A 26,698-nucleotide genomic window follows, 5' to 3' on the forward strand; every position below is an offset into this window, starting at 1 on the left:
GGCAGTGTTTGATTTAAAAAAAAAATAAATTAATGAAGTGCCTAACAGAGCTATTACTCATTTTGAAAACCAGTTGCTGTGGTTGCCATAGTAATAACAAGCCCTCTATTAAAGCTATTTTCTATATGTGCTGCCTGTATTATAACATGCTGTTGGGGGAGCTGCAGTTCTGTGCATCTGTGCTCTTGAAAGAATTTTCCAGCTTTGTATGGTTAAAATATCCAGGGAATTTATGTTATAGGAACATAAAACATGTAAATCTAGTTTATCATATCTGTCGTGGAGTTGTTCATGCAGGCCATCACTTCATGTAGCCATTTACAGTGATCTCAATGAAATAACAGCTGTATCAGAAATGAATAATACATACAGAGAAATTTTGAAGTCCTCTAATATTTCTTGACATATTTTTTATTTATTTGTAATGGATAGAATTAGAAGCTTGTAGTTCCAAGAAAAATACTTGTAGACTTAGTTCTTTGCCCTAATGTGTTTTAGGCGTAGTGGTTAATAGCTCTAGTAATTGCTTGTGGGGTTAGAAGGCTGGTAAATTAATGTTTTCTTTGTAAAATGCCCCATGAAATATTTATGGACTATGAGGAATCTTTAAATCTACTGCAGGAAAAGGATACTGTCCTAAGATTTCTGTTAAAGTGATTTCTTTAAACTTTTTTTCTTCAGAGAGGAAATGTATATCTAAAGGTATTGTAGTAAAGTAGATAAAAGAAATTTTTCCAAAATTAAATTAATTGTATCAATTTGAAGCAGTATCCTACCACATTATGCCTTCATAATAAGATATCCTAACCCAACAATGTTTCTGTGAGAAGGAACTGCTGTCTCCTAAGCAGAAGTGGCAGTTGGCTAGTGCGAGCAAATTGAGTTACTTTTTGTCTAAAATCTGTGAGGATTAGTACATATTTTCATACTCATTGGTCACAGAATTATATCAAATTATGAGACAATTGAAAGAATAACGATTGAGGTTCAAATTGGTTCTTCAGAAAGTATCCTTTCAGTCTTGGACAGAGTTCACAGATAGCGTTTTACAAATACTGTTTTGGATCTGCCTAATTTCAACTTGTTCAGTGCTCACATTTTTAACAAGTGGTAATGTCTGTAAATAGAAGGTTTTACAACTACTCCTTTTCAAAATAATTGTTCTGGAATTTTAAGAAAACATTAATTGTAGTGAAGCGAAGATATTTTTGCAGTGCTATTTTGATTGAAAATGTGCGTATGATTTGTAGGTGTTATTAAAATTCTTTTGTAGAAATCCTGTGCTTGAGAGCATGCTCTCTAGCTCATAACTAGGATGTCTAATTCCTTGGGAAATCTACAAGGGAAGGATTTACTCTAATAACAATAAATTGAAATTATACCTTGAGGAGGGAAAATATAATACTTCAGCCACTGACAAATAGTTTAGAGATTAATTAGGTAATAAATAGAGGTCAAGTTTCAAATATAAGTACAAGCACATTTCCTTGCTATTCCTAATGTCTTGGTTGAGGATGAATTTTTTGACACCTCAATTTAAAGTGTTGCAAACTGTGAGGTCAGCGTACATAGTCAAGTGTGTTTTTACAAGACAGCAATTTTAAAGTTTGAAACTTTCTCATCTGTACTTTCATACTACTGCATTATTTGCAATAGAAGTTAATAAACTTACTGTGTGGTTGGAGTCTATTTGTACCCTACATAGCAGAAGTGTGGTACCTTTAGATTTGTTCCTTATTTTCCTCTAATTTCCTCATTCTTTCCTGTTTGCCTTTATTAAAAACAAAATCGAACAGTCTAATATCTAAGATCTAATTTGGGGAATAAAAGACATGTCTATGACACTGAGTGTAGATGCTGTGCTGTGAGTATTAAAAAACCCGCAAATAACAAAACAAACAAATAAAAAGCACCAAACAAAACAAATAAACAAGTTATTTTTGGCATCTCTTTCCATTAGCTGGCATTCATCCCTTCATTTTGTGAATCCATGGGAATAATTACACATGTTGAGAGGAGGAAGGCAAAAGATTTTGAGGTGAGGAAGGAAATGAAAACATGCTTGTGGACAAGCTGAAGAGAACAGATTCCTCATATAGAAAACAGACAGAAGTTAGAAAAGTAGTGATTTTTTTTCTGGTCTGCCTCTCTCTCTCTCTGCCTCCTCTTTGTGAAGATCTGGCATCTCTGAGTGTAGGTGACAACTCTTCAGTCTCTTTGAAGCTCTGAGATGGGTTCCAGGTTTTGAGCTTCTCTGACAGTAGGAGCCACATGGGACTGGTGGCAGCAGCTTTTAAGGCCTGACACTCAGGCATGTGGAGATAAACGAGGCATTCTTTCTTGCTTGCCAGGAAGGATTGAGCACTGGATGTTGTGTGAGTTGACGTCTTGTCCTGATTTTTATCATGTTAAGGCTGTTTTATAACATCAGCACCTCTATCAAGCATCTCATTTGCTTCTGTTTCTTGGACAGAAGATTTGTTTTTAGAGGTGTATTCAAATAGTTTTTTCTTTGTGTGACATCTTTGTGGACTTACTTGCTCTTAAGTTGAGCTTCTGATTTCTATCAGGCATTTCATATGTTTTTGTAGCTCTTGTACTCTAAACAAATTAATTTCTAACATTCGTTCACTTGACCGTGCTGTATGCTAAGTATTGGCTCAATGTGAAACTTAAAAAAAGTTTTTATCATGTGTTATGTGGAGAAAATTCAGCCTCAAATGGAGTTTCTATTGCAAGGTACTGTAAAATATGAATGTACTTAACACACATTCAGTAGGAAACATGGGAGGAATAGGGAAGAATGAGATGTTTAAAAGAAAAGCTAAAAAAAATCGGGTAAAAAAATTGCAATACTGTCACAGCCTACAGACTAGAATTTAGACAAGCAGTGGAAGCAGGGACAGGTATCCTGGGAAGAGTATAAGAATACTGCCTCCTTGTGTATAAGGGGGTCAGGAAGGCCAAGGCATAGTTGGAGCTGGACTTGGCAAGAGATGCAAAAAAGGGCTTCTACAGGTATGTCACTTAAAAAAGAAAGGTCAAAGAAAGTGTACCCCCCCCCCATGAACAAGGCTGGCAAACCGGTCTTGCCAGATGAGGAGGAGGCTGAGGTACTCAGCACAATTTCTGACTCAGTCTTCACTGGCATCCACTTTTTCCACATTTCCCGAGTGGATGGACTTTAAGGCGGGGACTGGGGTAGCCAAGTACCTCATACCGTAAGAAAATTATAGAATCATATAGGTTGAAAAAGATCTTTAAGATCATTGAGTTCAATTCCACCATTAAACCATGTCCCTAAGCATGATATCTTCATCTCCTTTAAATACGTCCAAGAATGGTGATTCAACCACTTCCCTGAACTGCATGTCCCAGTGCTTGAAAACCCTTTTGGTGAAGAAAATTTTCCACATATCCAATTGAAACGTCCCGTGATACAACTTAGGGCCATTTCTTCTTGCCCTATTACTTGGGAGAAGTTACCCACTTCGCTACAACCTCCTGTCAGGTAGTTATAGAGAGCGATAAGGTCCCCCCCAACCCTCCTTTTCTCCAGGCTGAACACCCCCACCTCCCTCAGCCGCTTCTCATAAGACTTAATCAACTCTGTTGCCGTCTCTGGACATGCTCCAACACCTCAACACCTTTCTTTTTGTGAAGGGCCCAGAACTAAACATGGGGTTTGAGGTGCAGCCTCCTCAGTGCTGATTACAGAGGGACAATCACTACCCTAGTGCTGCTGGCCACACTATTGCTGATACAAGCTAGGATGCCATTGACCTTGGCAACCTGGGCACACTGCTGGATGAAGTTCAGCTGGCTGTCAGCCAGGCAGCTTTCCAGCCATTTTTCCTCAAGCCTGTGCCATTGCCTAGGCTTGTATCGTGTCCACCTGCGGAACCTGAACATACATAAGTCTGTAGCATCTGACGAGGTATATTCTAGAGTCCTGAGGGAATTGGCTGATGTCATTGCCAGACCACTCTCCAATGATACTTGAAAAGTCATGGCAGTTCCTGGTGATTGGAAAAAGGGAAACATTGCACCAATTTTTAAAAAGAGTGGAAAGGAGGACCCTGGGAACTACCAACTTGTCAGCCTCACCTCTGTGAGGCTGGGTAGATCATGGAACAGACCCTCCTAGAAGCTCTGTGGAGCCACAGGCAGGACAGTGAGGTGATTTGGGACAACCAGCATGGGTTCACCCAGGGCAAGTCCTTACTGAACAATCTTATGGCCTTCTGCAATGGAGTGACTACATCGGTAGACAGCAGAAGGCACAGCTATCTTGTATTTGGACTTCTCTAAAGCCTCTGACATGGTGCCCCACAAAATCCTTCTCTAAATTGGAGAGAGGTGGACTCTTGGTTGAATGATCACACCCAGAGAGTAGTGGTCAATGGCTCAATGTCCAGACAGAGATCAGTGATGAGTGGCATCCTTCAGGTCCATATTGAGAGCAGTACTATTCGGTGTCTTCATCAGTGTCATATTCCACAGGATCAAGTGCACTCAGCAGATTTGCAGATGACACCAAACTGAGTCATGTGGTTGACACGCCTGAGGGATGTGATATCATACAGAGGGACTTGTCCAAGTTGGAGGAGTGGGATCATAGGAATGTGTCAGTTTAAATGAGACACAGGTGTTTTGCTGAGGATAAGTTATGAGGAAGACCCAAACTCCTCCCTCTAAGCAACTGTAAATCTGAAATTAAGAGGCTCTGATTCAGGGGAAAAAAAAGTGGAAAAAAGAAAAAAATAACAACCCTTTATTAAAAGATGTATGTGTATTGGCAGAAACAACAAAAGAAAACAAGTAAAACAACCAAACAATACTTCTATACCCAGAAATAATCCCCTTCAAACCAAACCAATAAACAAGAAAAGGAAAAAAAGTAAACAGTTCAGGTTGTGCCCTTTGGTGCAATTCTAACTAGAGTCACCAGGGGGCGCTGTTGGATCACCAGAGATGCAGAGTTTGTAGTGTCCTGTGCCAGTCACCAGGGGGTGCTATTGGATCACTGGAAATGCAGAGCCTGAAGTTCTTTATGCTGGTCAGCAGGGAGCGCTGTGGAATCACTGCTTGTTGCCATGTGGGGTGACACCCTCCGGGGTGTGTTGGAGAAAACTGAAAATGGGTTTCCCTCCCCCCCACACACACTGGGAAAGGGGAGAGAGAGGAGTGAGAGAAACAAAACAACAAAAAAAGTCCTCTTTAATGGGAAAACTCACTCTGTTCTGCTGGCCAACTCATGCGGTATAGTTTTCCTTCTCCCTCTGATGTGCACAAGAACCACTGCTAAGAAAGAATGGAATGGGGAAGGGGAAAAAACCTCCCGAAACAGTTCCTCTCTGATGAAAATCCAAGCAGAATCCACAGCTGACAGCCAGGCTGAGAACAAAGCCCCACCGAGCCTCCATTCTGACCTTGTTATAGCTTCAGCCACCAGCCAGAACTCCTCCCCCCCATTTCCCAGGAGACAAGATTCTAAGGGCCATTAACTAAGAGGCAGCTTCTTTTGTGTTACTTAACTGCCCACTTAATATCCCTCCCCGAAGTGGGCAGGGGGAAGGGAAAAATACCTGCTTAGTTTCTAAGAACCAGCAAAACCATGACAGAATGTTATCAGGTTCAGTGATAGGCAACGGCAAGTGAAAGGTCCTGCACCTTGGCTGGGGCAACCCCTAATATCAATACAGGCTGAGGGATGAAGGGATTTGGGCAGTAAACTGGTGAGAAGGACTGGGAGCATGTGCTGATGGATGAGAGGCAGAACAGACAAGAGAGCCAAATGTGTCCTGGGCTGCATCAAAAGCAGCATGGCCAGCAGGTTGTGAGGGAGGTGATTCTCCCCCTTTCTCCCTCTACTCCACTTTGGTGAGACCCCACCTGAAGTACTGCATCCAGCTCTGGAGTCCTCAGAAAAAGAGTGACATGGACTTGTTGGAGTGGGTCCAGAGGGCCATGAAGATCATCAGAGGACCAACTCTCTTATGAAGACAGACTGAGAGAGCTGGAATTGTTCAGCCTGGAGAAGAGAAGGCACTGATAAGACATCGTTGTGGCCTTTCAATCCTTAAAGGTATAATAAAGATGGGGACAGAATCTGTTTTGGTATGACAAGGGGTGATGATTTAAAATGAAAGAGGGTAGGTTCAGACTAGATGTAAGTAAGAAATTTTTTACAGCAAGGATGGTGAAACAGGTTGCCTGGAGAAGTTGTGAATGTCCCATCACTGGAAGCATTCAAGGTCAGAGGCTCTAGGCAACTTGATCTAGTTGAATATGTCCCTGCTAATTGCCGGGCTGCTGAGCTAGGTGGCCTTTAAAGGTCCCTTCCAACCTAAACTATTCTATGAATTTAGTATTTTAATTATGAGATAAAAATGTCAGAATGATTTAACCCCAGCTCTTTTTTTACTTAAGACTATGTCTTATATGTAACCTGAGAACTGGAATGCAAGTATTTCAATTTTGTGTTATCGTTTGATTTTTATGAAGTCACCTGGTGGATAACTTCTAAGAATAAAGCCCATTTTAAAAACAGCAATATAAATATAAATATAAAAACAGCAAATACAATTTCTGTAAAAGTTATCTATGTATGTAAAATAAAATGTACATGTAATTAATGTATTTTAACAGCATTATTAAAATTTAACTTCACTGACAGTCTTTTGAGTATATCAAAAATGATACTCTGTATATGCTTTAATATTTTCTTCTCTCTCTTATCACCAGAATAAGTTTTATTTTTTGCTGTAGCAGTGTTAGGCTAAGTCTTCTAGGCGTGACTTTTGCTCTGCTTTTGTAATTGAAGTTGGAAAAGACAGGGTTCCTTGTTTTCTTTCCTCTTGTTTTGGTGATGAACCATCAGAGGAAAGCATAACATGAAGTGATGCTTTAACAACAGTGACATGTAAGGGTCAGACTGTGCTTTTGAGGTTTGCTACTGCACCTGGTAAGAATTCTTGCATAACCTCTTTCAGTTTTATTGTGTGCTTTTTGTCACTGGCAAAATGCTAGTTGAACTCATTGTACTGAAAAGTTAGAACCAGAATTTTGTACGATTTTTTGGAATAGTCTGAGATACTGGAGTTTTGTAGGACTGTGATTTAGGGTATCAGTCAGTGTGAAGAAATAGAATTATCACATACCCAGGGCTAATGGTTTGAGATAGAATTTACTTAATTCTGGATTCTTAATTTTCAGATGTGCAATCATATGTCTGTCTAACAGTTTCTGTCCTGAAAGCAATTACTGTACCACTTAACAAAAGCAAAACCAGAAACGAAAGCCATGAGAAAGTTCAGACCAATCCTGAATGATGTGACAACAGAGCAGAGGAGGTTATCAAATACAATAGGAGGTTGTTAAATACGGTCCAAAGGTAAAGTTCTATATCAAATAAGGAGAGTAGAGCAAAATATAAACCCTGTCAGGCCAAATGCGTGGGAGCATCTCTAAAAGAGAGTTGGAGAAACAACTTTGAAAACATAAAAAAGCAAGCTTTAAATGCTTTTTCTCCAATATTTTGGGAGAAGGAACATTGCCAAAGATTCTGTGGGCCCAGCAGACAACCTAGGTATTAAAAGAGCACCCAGAGAGAATAAGGCTATGACATAGGAATGTAAATATTTGTGTTCAGCATAGAAGAATGTAGGGATGTATTCACTCCCACATCCTGTGTTATGGATAATTAGAGGATCTGTTTCAAGTAAGTGCTATGTTGTAATAGAAAGATATTTTGTCGTTGGTTTTTACTTTCATGTCCAGTGCTGAGATTTCCTTCCAGAAACAAGGGTACTTTGAAACCCAGTCCCATAGGGTATGTGTGTTATCATTTGGAATTACGTGACAGCCCAAGTTATCCCTAACTTAAGGAAACGTATGTTCGTTGCAGAATAGCATCAGGAGGGAAAATACATTTCTCTTGAAATTTGCAGAAGTACAACATTATTTGTCCATTACCATTAAATTTCAAAGAATGAAGCCTTAGCTCAGCAAGCAGTTGTTTATATTTAGCCTAAATGCAAAGCAGAGGTTTCATTTGCAATGGTGCTGTAATTTAAATTGTCATTGTCAAAACTATCTTTGCTTGATTCTGAACACAGAAGGCAATCTCAGCAGCACCACAGGATAGAAAGGTTTACTAGAATAAGCTGTATTCCGATTTGTCTGTGTAGTTCTCGTCTTTGGCCTTAAATGAGTTGCTTAGGAGTAAGTAGAATTTTTGTACAAGATGATTTGTTACTGATTTAATCACATGCTCCACATTTCTGACTGTGACAGTAGATTGTTTCATGCTTTTTTTCCCCCCCTACTCTTTACATGGTCTGCTTTTAGAGCTTGGGGCCCATGTTTGTGCACAGATTGTTATTTCGTTAAGGGAGGACAAAAAACCCTCAGAAAAGTGAAAGATTAGATTGAGTTTGGTTGGATGTAGAGTTGAGAATGAGCAATTGATGTTACTAGAAAATAATAAAAGTAGTTTTGAGTTGCAACTTATTTTCTATTTTCTTGTTATACTAATTACATAGTTTGTGAATGGTATGGTTGTGTGTAACAGTAGCCAAAACTTGAAACTGTACCCAAATGATTGTGTAAGAAAGTAATAAACTAATGCACAAGATCTGTTTCCTTTCAGCCAGACACAAATAGATCAGATCCAGTAAAGCATACTTGTTCATAAATACTGCACAGGAAGGAGTGGAGCAGGATGATGCACATTTGGAAATCACTTGCTTTGAAGACTTGGGGCCTTCATTGTTATTAAACCAGCTGGAGCTAACTATCATGTTCTGGGGTGGAATAGAAGTACAAAAATAATTTGTAGATGTGTTTAGTTACAGCAGACATTCTCTTTTTTTGTTGTTTTTGTTCATAAACTACTCAAAATACCATTTTCTTGCTCTTGTTCATATTATATGTTTACTTTGCCTTTACGTCTTCTGACCAATTCCTGCATTTTTGGCTCTTAAAAGAGTATAACCAGTGATAGTGTTAGTTATGATTTAGTGCTTGGTATCTTGGGGATTTGCTTGATGTCAAATCATGGCTGGAATTGAAGCTTGTTGCAGATATGGTGGGACTGCAAGCAAATACCGAATCTTCTCGGAGGCTGAGCAAACTCCCTGGGGTGTGCAGAACTACTGGAGATGATGTGAGAAATTGCTATATGTAACAAACCACAGTGTGAGAAGCTGACAGAAGTTGTAGATAGCACCCTATGGGATTTCATGAGTAGTAAAGGGGGAACTGTGTGAGAAATGCCTGAACAGTGCCATTGTGTGGAGAGGAGCACTGGGGCCACTTTGGAAAGTGCAGTGTTACAAGACCAACAGTGCAAAGATAATCATTTCAGAAATAGCAAAGTTTGGTATAGCTGTAGCAAAGCTGGGACCATCAAGGCAAGAAGTAATTGGAGTGGTTTGTTAAATTGGGACAGAGAAAAGGAAGTAGAAGTGTAGTGGAGAAAGAGGATCAAATAATGGGAAAAAAGGTAAAATTTTGTGACCGGGTGCTGTCAGGGGGTCCCTGTTGGGCAGCTTGTGCTTGATCATCACAGCTGGAGTCTGACAATAAGTTAAACCTGTTTCAATTGCTTATTTCATCTTTTTCCCATTGAATCCTTGTATTTGCAGTGACAACATACTCATGATGCCAACCTGTGACTTACTGTTCAATTTATCTCTTAAATCTGTGTTTACAGTCTGCACAAGAGCTGCTTTCATTGTTTCTTTGAGACTTTGGTTCACAGCGAACTCTAGTAGTGTCATAATTTCTTAATGTTACCGATCCGTTGATCATCCCATATTCTTCCAGTGTCTCTCAACTCCTTGAGATGAAGAATAAGTGAGAAATTTATTGTGATACCACCACATTTTTTGGGGTTATGTGTATGAGCACACTTTCATGCTTCCTTCATCCATGTATAGTGTGCAGAAGTACTGTGAACCTTTTAATATTTTTGAAAGCATATGCTGCTGCTCTATACATTTTGTGTAGACTCTAATGTGTTACAACTGCTTTACCTGACTTGGTATACTGTATACCCTTCATATGTATCTCAAAAAATAGTGGAAGAATAATACATTTGTATAGTAAGTTGCTGAGTGAGACAATGTAAGGCATGTACACTCAAAATTAATGCTGAGAAATACTCCATAAAGTTACCTTATCACATTCAGTACCTATCATCAGTACCTATTCCTATGGATATCCAGTATCCAGGTATCCAGTATTTTGTTGTCATTAAGATTGCCCTATATTTCTGATTTCATTGGATTTTCTAAGAAGACATGATCATTGTTGTGAACACCCTTTTGCTAATTTGAATATATTTGTGTATATTAATTGATAGATTCCCTGGTTCTCATGAAACATTTCTCTTTTAATAGATGAACTGCGGAAGTTGAGTTGGTCTGGCATTCCCAAACAGGTTCGTCCTATTGCATGGAAGCTTCTTTCAGTAAGTTGTATTTCTTTCCAATTCTTCCTTTGCATTTAGTAATAGTAGCTTTTTCAAGCATTGCAAATAATTTTGCTTGAGTTGTAATCCTTTAATGATAGTTGAAAACGTTGTGTCCTGTTGCTGAATTGGAAGTTATGTTCTTTTGCTCAGTTTCAAGCTTAATCTATCAAATTGAAAGGAGAGGGATGAGAAGTAGCAGTAAATCATGTCCGCTACATATCTTTATTTTTCAGGCTGGCTTTCTATGAAAGAAAGGCTTGTGTGATAACAGAGGCCTCTTTCAGCCAGTTCTGATGGAGTGGTGGAGAGTTCAAAGACAAGAACGTTCTTACAGTTTTCTTGAGAATAGACACACAGTGGAGGAAATGAAGCCTATCAGTGTCTTACGAAAGGCTTAATTCAGAGTTCACTTTAAAGTAACTGCAAGAAAGGATTAACAATGTACTGAGGAGAAGCTATGATAGGATCTATAGGTTTTTTTGGCTGATTTTTCTATAGTGGTTTAGGATGAACGATTCAGACCTGTGAATCAGTTCAGAGAGACAATCTAATTAAAAAGCTAATCACTTTTTTGTAATGTGAGTCTTCGACTGGCTGAGCTCTTTAAACTTTGCCCAATCGCCAGAGGGTTTTGCAGCAATGGCAGCAACTTGAGAGTAGGTTGACTGAAATACTGTGGAGCAGCACACAGAGGTGTTTCGGTTGGACACTCGAAAGAAGCTTGTGGGAATCTGTGATTATCAGGGTTTGGTGTTACAGAACAAGATTTTTTTAGTTTAAGTGTTTGCTCTATAATTGAAATGGTTCTCCTGCAAAAATACAGTATTTTCCTCATAGAAGTATTTTTCATGTCTACCTTTTAAACTATAGTACTTGTGATGGCAAACAGTTGTGCATTTTAGCTGTTGTCTGCCTGGGGTTAGGAGAAGGCTTGCGAAGATGCTTGTATTAAAAAGAAGCAGAACTCTTGTGCTGTCTACTCTCCAGAGGTTATGAAAGACACTTTCTCAGCAAATCTTCATGCAGTTAAGAACTGTTTAAAATTCTGAATTATACACACACCAGTTTAACACTATTGAATTTTTCAGAGAGTAGACTTAAACTGCTTTGCTTTTTATAGAATAATTCTGTAGGGAATGCAAAGTATTTACTTCAGATTGACACTGATTTCCAGTGACTGAAAGAGTCTCTCTTGCTGATGAGTTCTACTAAATTTGCAGCTTAGTTCCTTCTAGTGCTAAATGCAGATGCAGCTTAATGGTGGATATTCAAATATCCTGCTGTAATTGAAATTAAACATGGAGCTTACAGTGTATTTTAGTTCTGTTTCCAAAGTTGTCTGAGATTTTGGTAATGAAAAGAGCATTTTTTTTTCTCTTGAAGTTTGGGATGCCTGTTTTAAAATACTCAAAAAAAATACGGCTAACTTGACTTTGAAACACAGAAAGCTAAAGCATAAGAATAGTTTAAGTTCTGAATCAGAAGACTGACAGTGAGGTTTAGAGAGTAAGAATTATGCAAATTAAAAAAATATAACTTTTACATGAAGTAAACTCTCTCTTCTTGCTCTTTAGTAAGAACATGGGCTTTCCGTGAGCCTCAATTTAATTTCATGAGTTGATTTTTTTTTTAGTGTTTCTCAAATTTCTGGTCTAGAGGAGTTCTTAAGTGTAGAGTTTGTTGTTCTGTTGCTTTAACCACTCCAGGATCTGTTTCAGTTCAATTCTTAACTTGTTCTGTCTTGTCATACCTCTGCAAAAAAACTGTCTTCAGGTTACTTTTTTTGTACTTAAGGAAATAAGTGGGTTTTTTCTTTTTTAATAAGAGACCTGCAAGACTTTTGTTGTTGGTTTCTTTGTTTCTACCTCCAAATGGCAATACTTTCAAAGTTTTCAGCTTTTCTAAGAAAATCTTGCCATGATTTCTTATCTGTTAATTGGTCCTCATGTGATATTTTTTGGAAACCCAAAGATGAGTCATTTAGTAATAATTACTTTTCTATACTGTAAGGCAGCATCTTTTTTCGTCTTCTTTCCCAAGTGGGGAAGAAAAAGTGCTTTCAGTTTTTGTGGTCATAAACTCCACCATGCTTTTTTCTAATGGTAACCTAACACTTACCTATTATTTATGTACATCCCAGGTAAGAGGGAGTAGTGTGATAGTCCCTGGAAGTATTAAGGCCAGATTGGATGGAACTATGAGCAACCTTGTCTAGTGAAAGTGTCCCTGCTTATGGTAGGTGGGGTTAAAACTAGGTGATCTTTAAGGTCCCTTCCAAACCAAGCCTTTCTGTGATTCTACACAGTGCACTGGGAGCTCCTGGGGAAATAAGTGTTTTTGAAAATCAAAAGTGACATTTTGATTAAAGATCAGTTGCAATGTTATAAAAAAGGACAGAAAACAGAAACAACCAAAGTATAGTTTAGAGCTAAGTTAAGACTGGATATATTTGTGTTGGAATTATTCAAAAGTCTTATTTAAAAAGCCCAAACTTTTTCAGGGAATTGAGTGCAATTGGTAGTGTCTGAGGCAGATGGCAATTATCTTGTTTGTAAAATCAGCATGGAAATTGAAATTTTAAAAATTATTTAAGAAATTGATCAGTTGAGATATTTATTGCATAGACAACAGGTTAACAATGTTAACATGTTTGATGAATACATTTTTTAAAGGAAAGCATATGAAAATCACTATAATACTCAGGATCTGTTGATGTTATGCATATCTACTGGTAACAGTATATATAAAAATTACATGATTTATTTTTAAATAAAAATGTTAGGTACATTGTATCTAAACAGCTAGCAGAACTATCCAGGCTCATTTCTCTTTTGAGTAACAAAACTAAAGATATGTTTGCAAAAGCCTTTGGAGGAAATGAATGAATAAAGGGATTAAACTCTCCACCAGTTTATTCAATGATGATATGTTGCAAGGCTTTCCAACTCTTAAAAATAAAACCTTATTTTTAAACTGAACAGCAAACACAACATGTTGAATTGAAAGGTTAATTCAGTCTTTGAAACAGAATAATGCAAAAAGACTTGGTGAGGGAGTATCAGGGCCTTTCAAACGATCACATCTGATCTCACAAGTGAATTCTAATGCAACCAGCTAAGATATCCTACAGGGAAAAAACCACACAACTGTTGAGAATAAACAGGCATCAGAATTCAGAATCTAACTTAATACAAAAGATTGGGACAGGATATTAAGTGTCAGAGAGAGTCTTGAGGCAAAAGCGAAGCTGGTATGGTTTAAAGTACCTAGAACCAAACACAAGCCAGTATATCTTAAAAGACATGGTTTTGCGAAAGCAATTGCCTTTTAAGTTATCTGGAATGTAATATGGTTTGTACTTATTCTATTGTCATTATAAACTAAGAAATTAAAGTATACAGGAATAACATTTTCAATGCCTTTAATATAAAATCATAGAATTTTTTATGTTGGAAAGGACCTTTAAGGTCATTGAATTAAACTATTAACCCAGCACTGTCAAGTCCAACATTAAACCATGTCCTTAAGGACCACATCTGCATGTCTTTTAAATACATCCAGGGATGGTGACTCAACCACTTCCTGGGGCAGCCTTTTCCAGTGCAGGACCTGCTCTTACTAAATCCATGCTGGCTGGGACTGATCCCCTGGTTGTCCTGCACATGCTGTGTGATGACAGTCAAGTTGATCTGCTCTTTTTATTAGTTGCCTGTGATAGCTGTGGCTCATTGTACGAGTGCAAACATTGCTGCACTTCTAGTATAGGATTTTTTTGATGTTATGAAGGTTTTTTTTGCTAATGAAACTTAAATCTGACATGTTTGATTTCTGTATTTTACTAATTATTATTAGTATAGTGAAAGCTGTTATTGTGGAAGGGTAACTTATGGATTGTTGGCAAGCAATATTTTAATTTGACTTGAATAGTAAATAATTAGATTTTTCTTATAGTATCTTGGATATCCAGATCTCTTTCAAAACCATCCATCTTTAAAATTAATCTTATACACCACATTTATTTTGGATGCCCGTGTAGGTTAAATATGAACTGGCTTTTTTTTTGCAGTGTTGTGGGATGTCAGTGTTGATCATTTGAAAGCAAGTTGCTTACAAGAAAGCTTCAGCTATTTGTGAATATTCAGGAAACTTTTTGGTAGCCATTTACATGAATAATGGTATTTCTAATAAGTGTACTTTATATATAAACTGAACATTCGGTAACATTTACATTTTGTAAAATGCTGAAATAGTATCCTAAGCTTGTTTTTTAAATCAAAAGTAGACTGAGATACTACAAATGATGATATAACTGGACTTAAGAAGAAAATAAGAATGAATTTTTAAATTTTTTTTGGGGGAGAAGAGTGGGATTTTCAAATATATATATGAATGACTTTAATGAAGAATCATTCAGATCTATTCTATACATAATGCAACAATGTGTGATCTTGTAGATCTATTAACATGACTTCCTTTGTGTGTCATATCATGTGCAAATTAAGATAATATTTGTAAATTGCTTTTGGGAAACAACTAAGGAAAGGTGCATCTAGTGGTCTTACAACTAAGAGCCCAGTAACTGGTGCTGCTGATTCTTTTTCTGTGATGAAACATTTAGTAACCTGCTGAGATGAAATGAAAGCTTGAAATTGTTTTTTTTCTCAGTGGAAACAGTGAGATAATATAGCTAGAATGTTTTTAAAGCTTTTGAGTTAATACTTCATTGTATTTCAAGTTTAACCATGTTTTAAACATATTTGCTAATGTATAAAATCCCTACTTAAAGGCAACTGAGCTAATATGCATTTTGTTTAAAAATTTCATAAAATTACTCTAATACTGGACACATAGAAATTGAAGAACTCATACGGCATTGTATTTCCCTGAACTGATTTATTTGAGCTTTTCTCAGTTAAAGTCAATATCATTTTAGTATTCATGATAAGAAATTGCTAAAAAAAAAAAAAAAAATGCAAAAAAACCCCAGTGATTTTATTAGGTATTTTTATCTGAACTTTTGTACCAGTTGGACTGATATGAAAAATGGTTTATTGAAGCATTATTCAGATCAGTGTAGGACTACATGGCACTACGTCAGTTAATTATGTCACGTGATCAAATACCAGCAGTGCTTTTTGTGTGCAAGGCAAAGAGTAATACCCTCCTCACGTCACTGTGTTTTTTTTTTTCAGGGCTATCTTCCTGCAAATGTGGACCGAAGAGAAAGCACTTTACAAAGAAAACGCAAAGAGTACTTTGCATTTGTTGAACAATACTATGATTCCAGAAATGATGAAAATCACCAAGATACCTACAGACAGGTAGAACACCTATTGAAGTGACTTTTACCTGCAGAACACCTCCTAAAGAATCTAAAGAGATTGTTTTTGAAGTTTTCTACTGCTTTTCTCTGTTTCTTTAATCTTGCTGGATAGACAACTCTCTAATAATTTTCCTAAATCTCAGAAGCAAGAATATGAAGCAGTTTGGTCTGAAATTCAAAATAGTGGTTTCCTCTTAATGTCAGCTTTAGTGATGCCATGGTTTTTTGTTTAAGATTAGCAGTGTTTTCAAATCTGTAATCTCCCACTCAGACCTTCCTTCAAATGAGTGAGGATGGACAGGGAAACTACAACGGTGACTGTTTCTTACTGGCTCCATACTTTTGCTTAAGAAGTTGAAACTGTGTATGATGTGCAATAAGCATAGGGGTGTCAAACAGTTATGCCCACCCAAATAAGCAGATAACTTATCTTCAAGTTTGGTATTGAAATGAATAATTTGCTACACTAAGTATAGACCAAACAATACTACTTTAACCTTCCTGAAGAAGAGGCTGAGATCTTTCTTTCAGCTTCAAACCTGATCTTTAGTAGCAAGAAATAGCATCACTAACATAAGGTACTTGTGTATGGAGCCCCAAATCATCACTTTAGGATTCTGTTGCATAAAACTCCTTTGCAAAGGTTGGAATAAAAATTTAGAAATCCTGGTATTTTTGTGCTCTCTTCTTGATTGTCCAATATATTAAAATAGGTGTTAAACCCTGTTTTTATCTTTGAACGGTTGGACTTGATGATCTTACAGGTCTTTTCCAACCTAGAAGATCTATAATTCTATGACAGTGGCAGTTGAACATGACGTTACAGAAGCAGTTGTATGAAATTACTTGTAATTATCCTGAGGTAATGAGTATTACCAATATGACCCTAATTTGCAAATAATTAAAATGTGATGTAAGGATCCTAAAATGAATACGAATATATGTGTTTTTTTTATTTTTCCTCTTTGCTAGATTAACAATGACTTAAAGCTTTGGATGTGTGTTTAAAAATACAGTAAAAATTCCAAAAATAACAATACAAGAGGATTATAACTAATACTGTAAAATAATAGAATTACTTTAAGTATTGTGTTGTTTAGAAAGTGTGCTGTTGGTTCCTTTTACAGTATTCCTCTTTGTCTAATTAGATCCATATAGATATCCCACGCATGAGTCCTGAAGTTTTAAGGCTTCAGCCCAAAGTAACAGAGGTAAGAATGGTATCTAAAGACTTTTTTTTTTGTTAGAGAAAACATTTTATTAATGAATCTGATATCAGAGTTTGATTAATAATTAATTTGACAGTACTTGCTATTTTGACTTCAGAACTACCTTAAACCAATAAATGAGGATATATAAGTATAGGCTAAGAATAGCAGTGTAAATATGAGTAGTAAAAGCAAAGGCATCTCATTAATTTTCTGTATCAAATCTGTCACTTTTTTCTTTGGTCTTGTTCCTTTGAGGTTTTTTTTTTCCCTTCTTTTCCTTTTTATATGTTTTGTTAATACTGTGTTTTTGAACTAATGCAGAGCATAGTTCCATGGTTCCATGCATTTGTCAAAATCTTTCAAGGTCTGGAAGTTCTCATCATAGTGTTCCACTTGGGAAATTCTCTTTTTTGAATTTGTAGCATTAAGTGCATTACCTGATTTTACTTCCTTGTAAGTTTTGTATGTTGAATACACTATTTAAATTGTTTTACTACTGTTGTAATTATATGATTAATGTAAATATATAATAACATGATTAAATATATGAATAATGGTAAATATGTTAGTCAAATTTGCCTATATTGTAGGGTAATTGAATCTCATGGGGTCTTTTCGTTTTAAAGTATATGGGTCATAAATGGTGTAGATGATGTGGATCACCCTCTTTCAATAATTTTTTCTAATTCTTCAATTTATTCTCCTTTCTAATGGTTTTAGTTAGACCTTCAAATGTACTTCCGTGTAGCTTCTGTTTGTACCATTATAGAACCAAATAAAACATCTCCCAATATGGCATAAATGCAGAACTGGCTTTCATTTGTTTTTCCATTATTGCAATTAGTTGTATAATGGAAATGCTCTTCCACATGTGCTAGAGAAATCGGTTTGAAGAAACAGCCTACTGCAGTGTTTTGGGAGAAAATAGTATAAATAGTGTTTTACCTGAGCTTTTCTAGGGGTGAATGAAGGAGTAATGTAAGTAAAATCAAGGAATGAGAAGGAAACAAGAAGAGTAAGTTAAACTTGAAGAAATAAATAAGACCGGTGACAGTGTTTAGCTAGAAATGAGCCAAAAAGTGAAATTGAAAGTGAATATTATTTCATTATAAAGTGGGCACTGGAAGAAGAATACTCCAGGTAAACATCTTCATAGAATGTACCTAATATCCTTTCTTTTAACCCAAATATTTGGATGAGAAGTACCTTAATAAAAATGATACCAAGATATCAAATCCTCGTTGAGAATAGTTTGAGATAAAGTGTTATTTAGTAAAATGATGAGGTTGTCAGATAGAAAGCTGTAGGATCTTGGGCTAGTTTTGTCTTTTGCTTCTTTGATTGTGCATGAGACAAGATATATAACTACTCTTCAGAGATGGTTAATGTGTTTCTTTAGACTATATGTGAACTTGATAATAGTTTTTAGGAACATAACTTTATATTTACCATGGATATCTACTTTTTCCATACTACAGTTAGAAATGTTAGAGTAAGCTTGTATTGATAATTAAAGAAGATCTCATTAAGGTTTTTTAACACTTGAAATGTGTATTTTTGTAAATATTTAGTGTATTGTGGAAACATCCTATAATAAGACATTGAAAAGAATTAGTTACAGAATAGCTATAATCCCCTTTTGGTTGAATGACTAACTTAGAACTTATAAGTTTATTTGGGAACTCGGAGAATATATTACTATAAAAAAGATAGTGCATTATTTTTTGCAAGCAGTCACAGTTGATTTTTTTTTTTAATAGCTGAATTATACTTGATCTGAAAATAGACTGGTTTAATGAAAATGCTGACAGAACTAGTAAACACTAGAAAAATAGACTAGTAGAATGAAACACTACTCATTTTGCTTGGGAATAACTTAAAAAAAAATACTGTGACTGAGTAACTTCTTGCTAAGTAAAATCCAATATGTCAATAGAACTTCAATACCAAATATTATTCAGTAAAATTTGAGTACGGAATGCTGTTTCAGTCAGCTTTGTAGGATCATTAAACATGAAATTATTAAGGTTGTTTTTGCTTTTAATTGTCTTTTGGCAGGTAACAATGCTCAGATAGCATAATCATTTAATATTATTTATTAATTATTATTATTATTATAATAATATTAATATTTATTAATAATAATTATTATTAATAATATTAATATTATTTACTCATTTGCAGGTTTGTGTTTTTTTTCTTTTTTTTAAATCTAGAATAAGAATTTTTTTCACTTCTAGTTATTTGTTGAACTTGTCCAAAGGAACATTTTTCTAACACTTCATTGGATTTGTGTATCTTAAACACTACCTTAAAATAAACATATCCATACTTTCTAGAAATTGTGGTTGTACTTGCAAGTGGCGTTGAGTTCTCTTCCAGTGCTAACAGAGTATGTATACAGCTCCTTAAATTAGTTTGTTGAATACAGCTCAATATCCCTGCTTGCTGATTGTACTTGACCTTTCTCAGTTTGAAGGTTTAGTAAATTGAGCCACGTAACAGGCATAATTGATCCCCATAAAGTAGATTAAGGTGTTGTACAACTGGAGTGCTGCTGCTTTCAGGTTTAAAAAGAATGTTTAAAGAAACCACATCAAAATCACTCTCCCCTCAATCCCTGTCCATACCCTATCCCATCCATCTTCCCTGCTCCAACACCTTTCTTCTTCCCTAGCAAGTAGTAAGAAAATGGATGAAAAAATGATAGAAGGCTTGGAGGAGTGAGATGTGACAGTTGATTAATAAAAAAGAAAGTGTAAACCAAAGGTCTATTTTAATAATATTCTTTTAGCTGCTAGTGAGTGATCTTGAGGTACAGAAAAATATGAAAAGGGTGGATGGCCATAGGATAAGGGGAAGTCTAGGAAGTATTTGAGTTATAAAGAAGTGATAGAGATCTGAATTAATTTTTACAGATCTGTTAGTATCCTGAATGTTACAGAGCTGCGGGTTCTTCATTTTAGAGCTCCACTGATCTGACTAAATGTGTGGGCTACTGTGAGGATGGGCTTGCATATGTCTTTGCTCTCTCTTTGGTCCAAACCAAGCCCGACTTGCTTGATGCTATTGTACAGAAGATGCTGAAAGGGTCATAGCATCCATCTTTTCCATTATTTCTTTCCCTTGCTTTCTGGGTTTCTGGGGACCTCCCATAGCACTGCTGAATCCCTTAGCCTCGCAGGGGATCCCACCTTATTCCCAGGGACTCATCCAGATAGGGGCCTTGTGTTGTTCCCAGAACTAACTCTCTTCTAGGGAGAGGGGAGGTAGTGCTGGTCTCAGGTGGGCAACAGTAATTTCCCCTTTTTTAAGGTGAGATGGCAAGAGCTATGAAGAAGAGAAGGATATCAGAGTATGGGTCAAAGACAGGTTTCAAAGGGTTACACTGTGTGCAAGACTCTTGTTTTGGACATTATGATGGGTTTTGTATGTGTTTTTGGTGCTGCAAAAATTTAGAGTAATGATATCACCACTGGGAAAGAATATCATGTAGAATGAGATGAAGAGACTGTAGTTGACAAAATTGGACAAAAGCACTAGTCAAAACTTTAGAAACAAAGCATATGTCTTCTGACTTAAATTTCCATATGTTACCGATTTTTGTTGTTCTTGGTGGTATCAGAGTCTCTGTTCCCAAAGAACTTTTAATTGGAGTTAAAAAGGCTGCTTAATTTCTTATCAGAACTTGAAATTTGGTTTCTGTAATAAAATGCTACACATCTCATCTGTGGAAATAATTAGTTATTTTATGTTCCTTGTAAAATCAGTTTAAAGTGTTTATTTTTTTATGTTATATGGATCCTGAGTGAGGGAAAGGTAATGCTGGAGCAAGGATTTAAAGGACTGGAAATAACTAAATAGTGGCTCTCAAAGCAGAGGACAGAGGAGTTAGAGGTAGTCTTCTGTATAGTGAAGTCAAGGTATTTTAAAGACTAGTGACTGTAAGTTTAGTTTTAATAAATATGGCTAGCTAATGTGTAGTAGTATAATTTGTTATCACTTCCTGCTCTGTCTTTAACTGAATTTTGTTGAAATGGAAAGTACATGGTTGCGTATTTCCCATCTGTGCTTGCATAATATACATAATAATTTCAAGAAAACAACACAATTTAAATTAGTTTATAATTTTGTCTTCCTCTCCTCTTTCCCCCCCCCCTTCTCTACTTAGAAAACAAAAAAAAAAAATTTAAAAACTTTTGGATTAAGGCTTTGGAGGTTTCAGAGTTCCTCTGAGATGGCAAAACCCTCAGGAAATTCAAAACCTGCATTTAAAGCTGATGGCTTCTTCTTTTTATATATGTGAATATAATTCTTGCTGTAATTATGAATAAGCATTAAATTCAAAAGAGAATAATAGATTGGTAATGGCATTTCATGAGATGTAGTGGTTCATAGCAGAAAAATAATTCCAGTTTCTGTTGCTGATTTGGAAATCAAGAAGGGAACCTTTTGGGAAAGTGACCTTTTTAATGAATCCTATTTGAGCACAGTGATGAGTGCTGTATAGAAACTTAAATCAGTCTGCTGTTCAGGTTTTCAGTGCTCATTTTTTCAATTCAGAACAGTAAATGAAACCTTATGAAAATGGGTAGGAAATTGAAAACACTATTTCAGTGTGTATTTGTTGAATTCCTGATTAGGTGCATTTAGGGATATTAAAGCTGATTTGTTGTCAGTGATTCTTCCTGCTCAATAATATTAATCCGCCCCCCCCCCCCCCCCCCCCCCCCCCCCCAGCAAACCCAAACAGGCACCCACTTCCCTGATTTTCCATACCTGGATTTTAAAAATGTTTTAAAATCCATAGACCTCTCAATTTGCAATGTAAACTGCATGTATTGTCAGATACTGAGGAAACAAAAGGTTGATGGTACAAATTTGTGGGTTGTTTGACTTTAGAAACGCCTTCATGAAAAAATACAATTTTTATAATTTTTACAATGTTATTTTAATGGTTCTTAGTGAATTACTATAGGGGTTGGTTTGTGTGTGTTTGATTTTTGGTTTTTTTTTTTTACTGTGCATATTTTGTAACCCCATCACAATAGGAGTTTTTTTTTTAGCCTAGTGCATAACACTATTCTACATTCAGCAATTGCTATTTAAATAGGTTTCTCTAGTCAACTCTATCTGCTGTTTGTTTTTCAAGAAAGTTATTTGTATTTGCAGTATGTTAAACATGTCCTTTTTATGAAGTGAAACACAGATGGATAACTGATAATGCTGAGAACTGCTCTCACTGAAACCAGAAGTGGCAACTGCTAGAAGCAGGCAGGGTGGCAGTGAGCTACCTAACCTAGCTTGATTTGCAGTTTTCCAATAATAGTAAAAATAGGACATAAACAACTGCAATTTCATAAGGGTGTAATTATGTAAAATGTAAAAGCAAGTTGTAAATGGCAGAGTGTAAAATCTTTATACAGTTATTGATAGACAGTGAAACCCCAGAAGCTATTGCTTGATGGGCAGAGGCTGGTATTTTTTTAAATTAGTATGCAGTTCATGTTAAAAAACATGAGGTGACAGGACTAGCACCAAGAATTTGTAGCTAAAGGAATAAGCATCTTGGCTAATGGGAACAAGAGGCTTCTATGGAGAATTTGCTAATGAGTATCTCCCTTTCTGACTAATCTCTGAAATCACGCTGAGCAAAAACTGAATCTTAATTGTAGTTATAATGGATCAGACGTGAGCTGCGTTACGGCTTGTTTTTCAGTGCTCACCGAAACTTTTTGTACTTATTGTTGTTGACTGTCTCCCATGTTCTGTGAATTTTCATCCAGGGAAGCAAAACTTGGACAGTTGATTCTGAAAGGAAAATTTGTGGGGAAAGGATAGATGTTGATATTTGGGACTTGTTTTTAAAGCAAAAGGTGAAAACTTGTTTCAGTGTCAGGTAACTTGTGTGGAAGCCTGTAATGGGACTTTCATGTACCTTTCCTTACTTAAAAATAACTGCAAGAGGACTTATAAAGTGAATAATAAGATAAATAAGCTTCCTCTCCCTAATGTGTCATTTTGGGGCAGGTCTTTACAGGCTTTCTTGGAGCCTGAGCATTCATCGATTTCTGAGGTTGCAGCAAACTACACAATCCTTGAGGTCCTTTGAAAGTGTCTCCTGTTTTATTAGTATTGAGGCCTGATCAGAAAAGTGATGTTGTTTGTGCTCTCAAGAATGAGCAAACATTCTTTTGTTTCAGAAAATTATATATACTTGATTGAGTACCTGTAGTTAGGACAAGGCACGTAGCAGCTTTCACTCTGCTGCTTATTTGCAGCCTTTCAAAGCCACGGAGCATGTTCGGAAGCAAATAATTGAGAGGAAATACAGCATGTCACAGACCTAAATTGAGTCAGAGAAGAGTTCTGTGATTCTCCTGCTCTCTTCTCTCCTCATGCTGAGATATGTTGTGGCCTTGTGAGCTTTTGCAGATCCTAAGCAATCTGTGGTATACAGAGTTGAGAAGGTGAGGTTCTGTGATATGGCAGGCGGTTGCCTTATTGCTACATTTTCTGATTGTTTCAGATTTTTTATTAACCAGTATATATACACTTCTGAAGTGTAAAATCCAACACTGCAGTATTAGGAAAGCTTAACTGTTATGGAATCTCTTTTTATGGGCATGTTATTAAAAAATCTAAATTATGTCAAGTACTTCTTTCTGTTAGGAATAAATAGAATACTGCATTAACAGAATACTTCCTTCAAAGAGGTAAAAAATCAAGGGAAGATCATGTAATATTTCTTTTTCTTGAGGAAAGAAGAATTTTATATTATTGGAAAAGCTCCAGTGAATTAGGGCTACTTTGTATTAAGTACTGTAATTGAATTATATACTAGGTTGGTTTTGATTGTGCTAATACCCTAAAAATGCCCTCTTTTGAAGAACTGAAAAGCTTACATAGCACTGGAGGTTAGCTATGAACAGCAGTGTTCATTTATGCTTTTGTATGCATGTTTTTTATACTAGCAGCTCTATGACATTAAATTTGTCTCATTTGCAATGAGGTCTTCAACATTGTCATGGGGGGCAGTGGCAGGGCAGGTACCGATCTCTTCACTCTTGTGACCAGTGACAGGACTCAAGGAAATGGCATGAAGCTGTCTTGGGGGAAAGCTTAGGCCGGGTATCAGAAAGAGGTTTTTCACTGAGAGGGTGGAAGGAACAGGCTCCCCAGGGAAGTGGTCACAGCACAAAGCCTGACTGAGCTCAAGAAGCAGTTGCTTCTCAGGCACACACGGTATGATTCTTGGGGTGTCCTACATAGGTCCAGGAGTTGTTCCAAGTGATCCTGATGAGTCCCTCCTAACTCAGCATATTGTATGATTCTACGATAATTTTCAAGCATCTTGTTTAAAATATACTTGTCACTTATTAAATTATCTGATGGTTTCTTTAATTCTTTTTCAGATCTTTGAAAGAATTTTGTTTATCTGGGCAATACGTCATCCAGCCAGTGGATATGTTCAGGGCATAAATGATCTTGTTACTCCCTTTTTTGTGGTCTTCATTTGTGAATATATAGGTAAGATTTGTCTTAACACCAAATTATGATTGATATTGGTTTTGAACCATCATATTCATTTTAATCTGACTAATGGTTTGGATGAGCTAATCAAAGCATAATTTGATATGTGAATTTTTTAATAAATGTTTTAATTATAAATCTGTATTGTTCTGTTTAAATATATACCGAGAAGCAATCAGATTTTGTTTAAGTAGTCAGTGGAGTTCAGGAATCATCTTGATTTGTACTTAAGAAGTGTTCACCACTCATGATGCATTTTTCTTCATAGGTAATTTTATTCTTTCCTGTTCATGTTTTTTGTGAAAACTTTAAATTGTACATATGACTCAGACAACAGCAGCAAAACAAAAAAACAAACCAAGAAATCCAACAAGGCCCACCCAAAAAAACCCCCAAACAAACAAAATAACCCGTGAAACAAGGAAACCTTTTAAATGGGTGGAAGGAAAATTAAAATAAAAGGAACCTATTAAACTGCATCTGTGGCTGAAAAAATCCTGTAATTTGCCTCTGAAATTTAAGGCAACAGTAATCAAATTTCCCTGGTTTAGAACTTAGCTCTTCTGGTGCTTATGACATTACTAACAATAATAGTGTCAACAACTCTATTTGTGGTGTTTGTGGCTTTATGTGTGAGTATATTTTTGAAAATTTAACCAGCTCGGATGCGGGTTAAATCTTAAATTTATAGATTAGTATTTAAGTTGTTATTAACATTAAGATAATGACTAATAGTTAATAATTGATTAATAACTTGGGTATAACTGTGGATATAAGAGGTAAGGTTTAAGAGTAAAAATGACAGTGTTAATCTAGTTTGAATTAAAACTGTTTTCCTTGTACTTATTTATCATACACATGTACAGTGAGAGTATAAGCGTTGTGTATGTAAACTTGAGCAGTGCATTGTCTGCCTGCTTCAGTGGATTCTTCCTACCTTCTCTGTGAAAGATACCCACTGTATCCAGATTAGTCCAGATTGATTGATTTTAATGAAGGACAGATTATCCTTGAGTGGGTGATAGACTATCCGTTTTCTCATTTGCATGGCAACACCTCTGTTGCTTTGTTCGTTTCTTGTTTCATATGGGGACATTTCATTGCTAAGCAACCGGTGAGAACTACTGCTGCTTTCTCCCTAATCATCTCTTAAGTATGGTAGAGGCCCACTCCTGAGAGTATTTGCAGTTTCTGCCTTTTACTCCCTCATTTGACAGATAATGAAAATGTTCTTAATGATCCTGGAGCAGTGGGGTCTCTAGTAGACTTTAGGGTTGCTAATTGAAATAAGAAGTTCAAATGAGATGTGATTAGAGAATTGATATTCCATGTTAAATAGGCCATTTAATTAATATGGTAAATAAGTTTGTCTTTACCACCAACTTACATTTGGAGGCCCTGGTGATCGTTAATGTATTTGCAGTTCGTCAATGTTTTTATGTCAGAGAGCATAGTTGTTCCAGCAAGTGTTCAGTGAAGAAAGACAAAACTCAAAACCTTTCAAATATAGAAGATAGTCTACCACTGAAAGTGTATGAAGCTCAGAAAATGGCACTCTGAAAGCTTGTTTAAAAGCTAATATCTATGTCATAAGAAAAATAGCAAAATGAAGGTATTTCTTTCAATATTGCAGTGGTCATGGCTAATTTCTAACAGCAGTTATTTCCCCCCAGGGACATATAAGAACTTTCAAAATAGCCTTTTGATTTGAATCTAGTATATTCAAGTTGCACTGAGTGATCTATTCAAGTTAGAGTGAATGAGCATGCATTTTACTTAAAGTTGAAATGGGGACTTGAAATTTTTGAAGTACCTCAAAAATCCTGAGACTTGTAATAAAATTATAGGATTCAAAAATCAGACTGTGAATTGCAGTTTAGTGGTTTAGTAGTTTAGATAGAAATAATTGCAGAATCGCAGAAATGTCCTAGCAAAAATCTTTAAACTGCTAGGATATTTAATATTTACTCTAGTGATACTCTGTATTTACTTGTTTACTCTAGATCTCATTTCTTGATTTTAAGCGAATATTGGCTTGTACATTAAAGTGCTTTATTTATTGCTATCTTTTAACTGTTGATTTTTGTATTTTCTCTCTAAATTTAACTGAAAGCTTTTTGTTGCAGTTCAAAGTCACTTGAGTCCTAATTG

General features: G+C 36.1%; 1 protein-coding gene across 2 annotated transcripts in view; it reads left to right on the forward strand.

Moving 5' to 3' along the window:
- Nucleotides 1–26,698, forward strand: part of TBC1D22A (TBC1 domain family member 22A) — a 164,516-nt gene that overhangs the window by 17,753 nt on the left and 120,065 nt on the right. For both annotated transcript variants that reach the window (XM_027892147.1, XM_027892148.1), the window contains exons 5-8: nucleotides 10,407–10,477; nucleotides 15,673–15,801; nucleotides 16,952–17,014; nucleotides 24,430–24,544. In XM_027892147.1, coding sequence (XP_027747948.1) covers nucleotides 10,407–10,477; nucleotides 15,673–15,801; nucleotides 16,952–17,014; nucleotides 24,430–24,544 — 378 coding nt within the window. The remainder of the gene's footprint in view (nucleotides 1–10,406; nucleotides 10,478–15,672; nucleotides 15,802–16,951; nucleotides 17,015–24,429; nucleotides 24,545–26,698) is intronic.

The sequence above is a fragment of the Empidonax traillii genome, unplaced genomic scaffold (assembly GCF_003031625.1).
Source record: "Empidonax traillii isolate 1590-97213 ecotype Southwest subspecies unplaced genomic scaffold, ASM303162v1 scaffold339:size995844, whole genome shotgun sequence".
Classification (NCBI taxonomy): domain Eukaryota; kingdom Metazoa; phylum Chordata; class Aves; order Passeriformes; family Tyrannidae; genus Empidonax; species Empidonax traillii.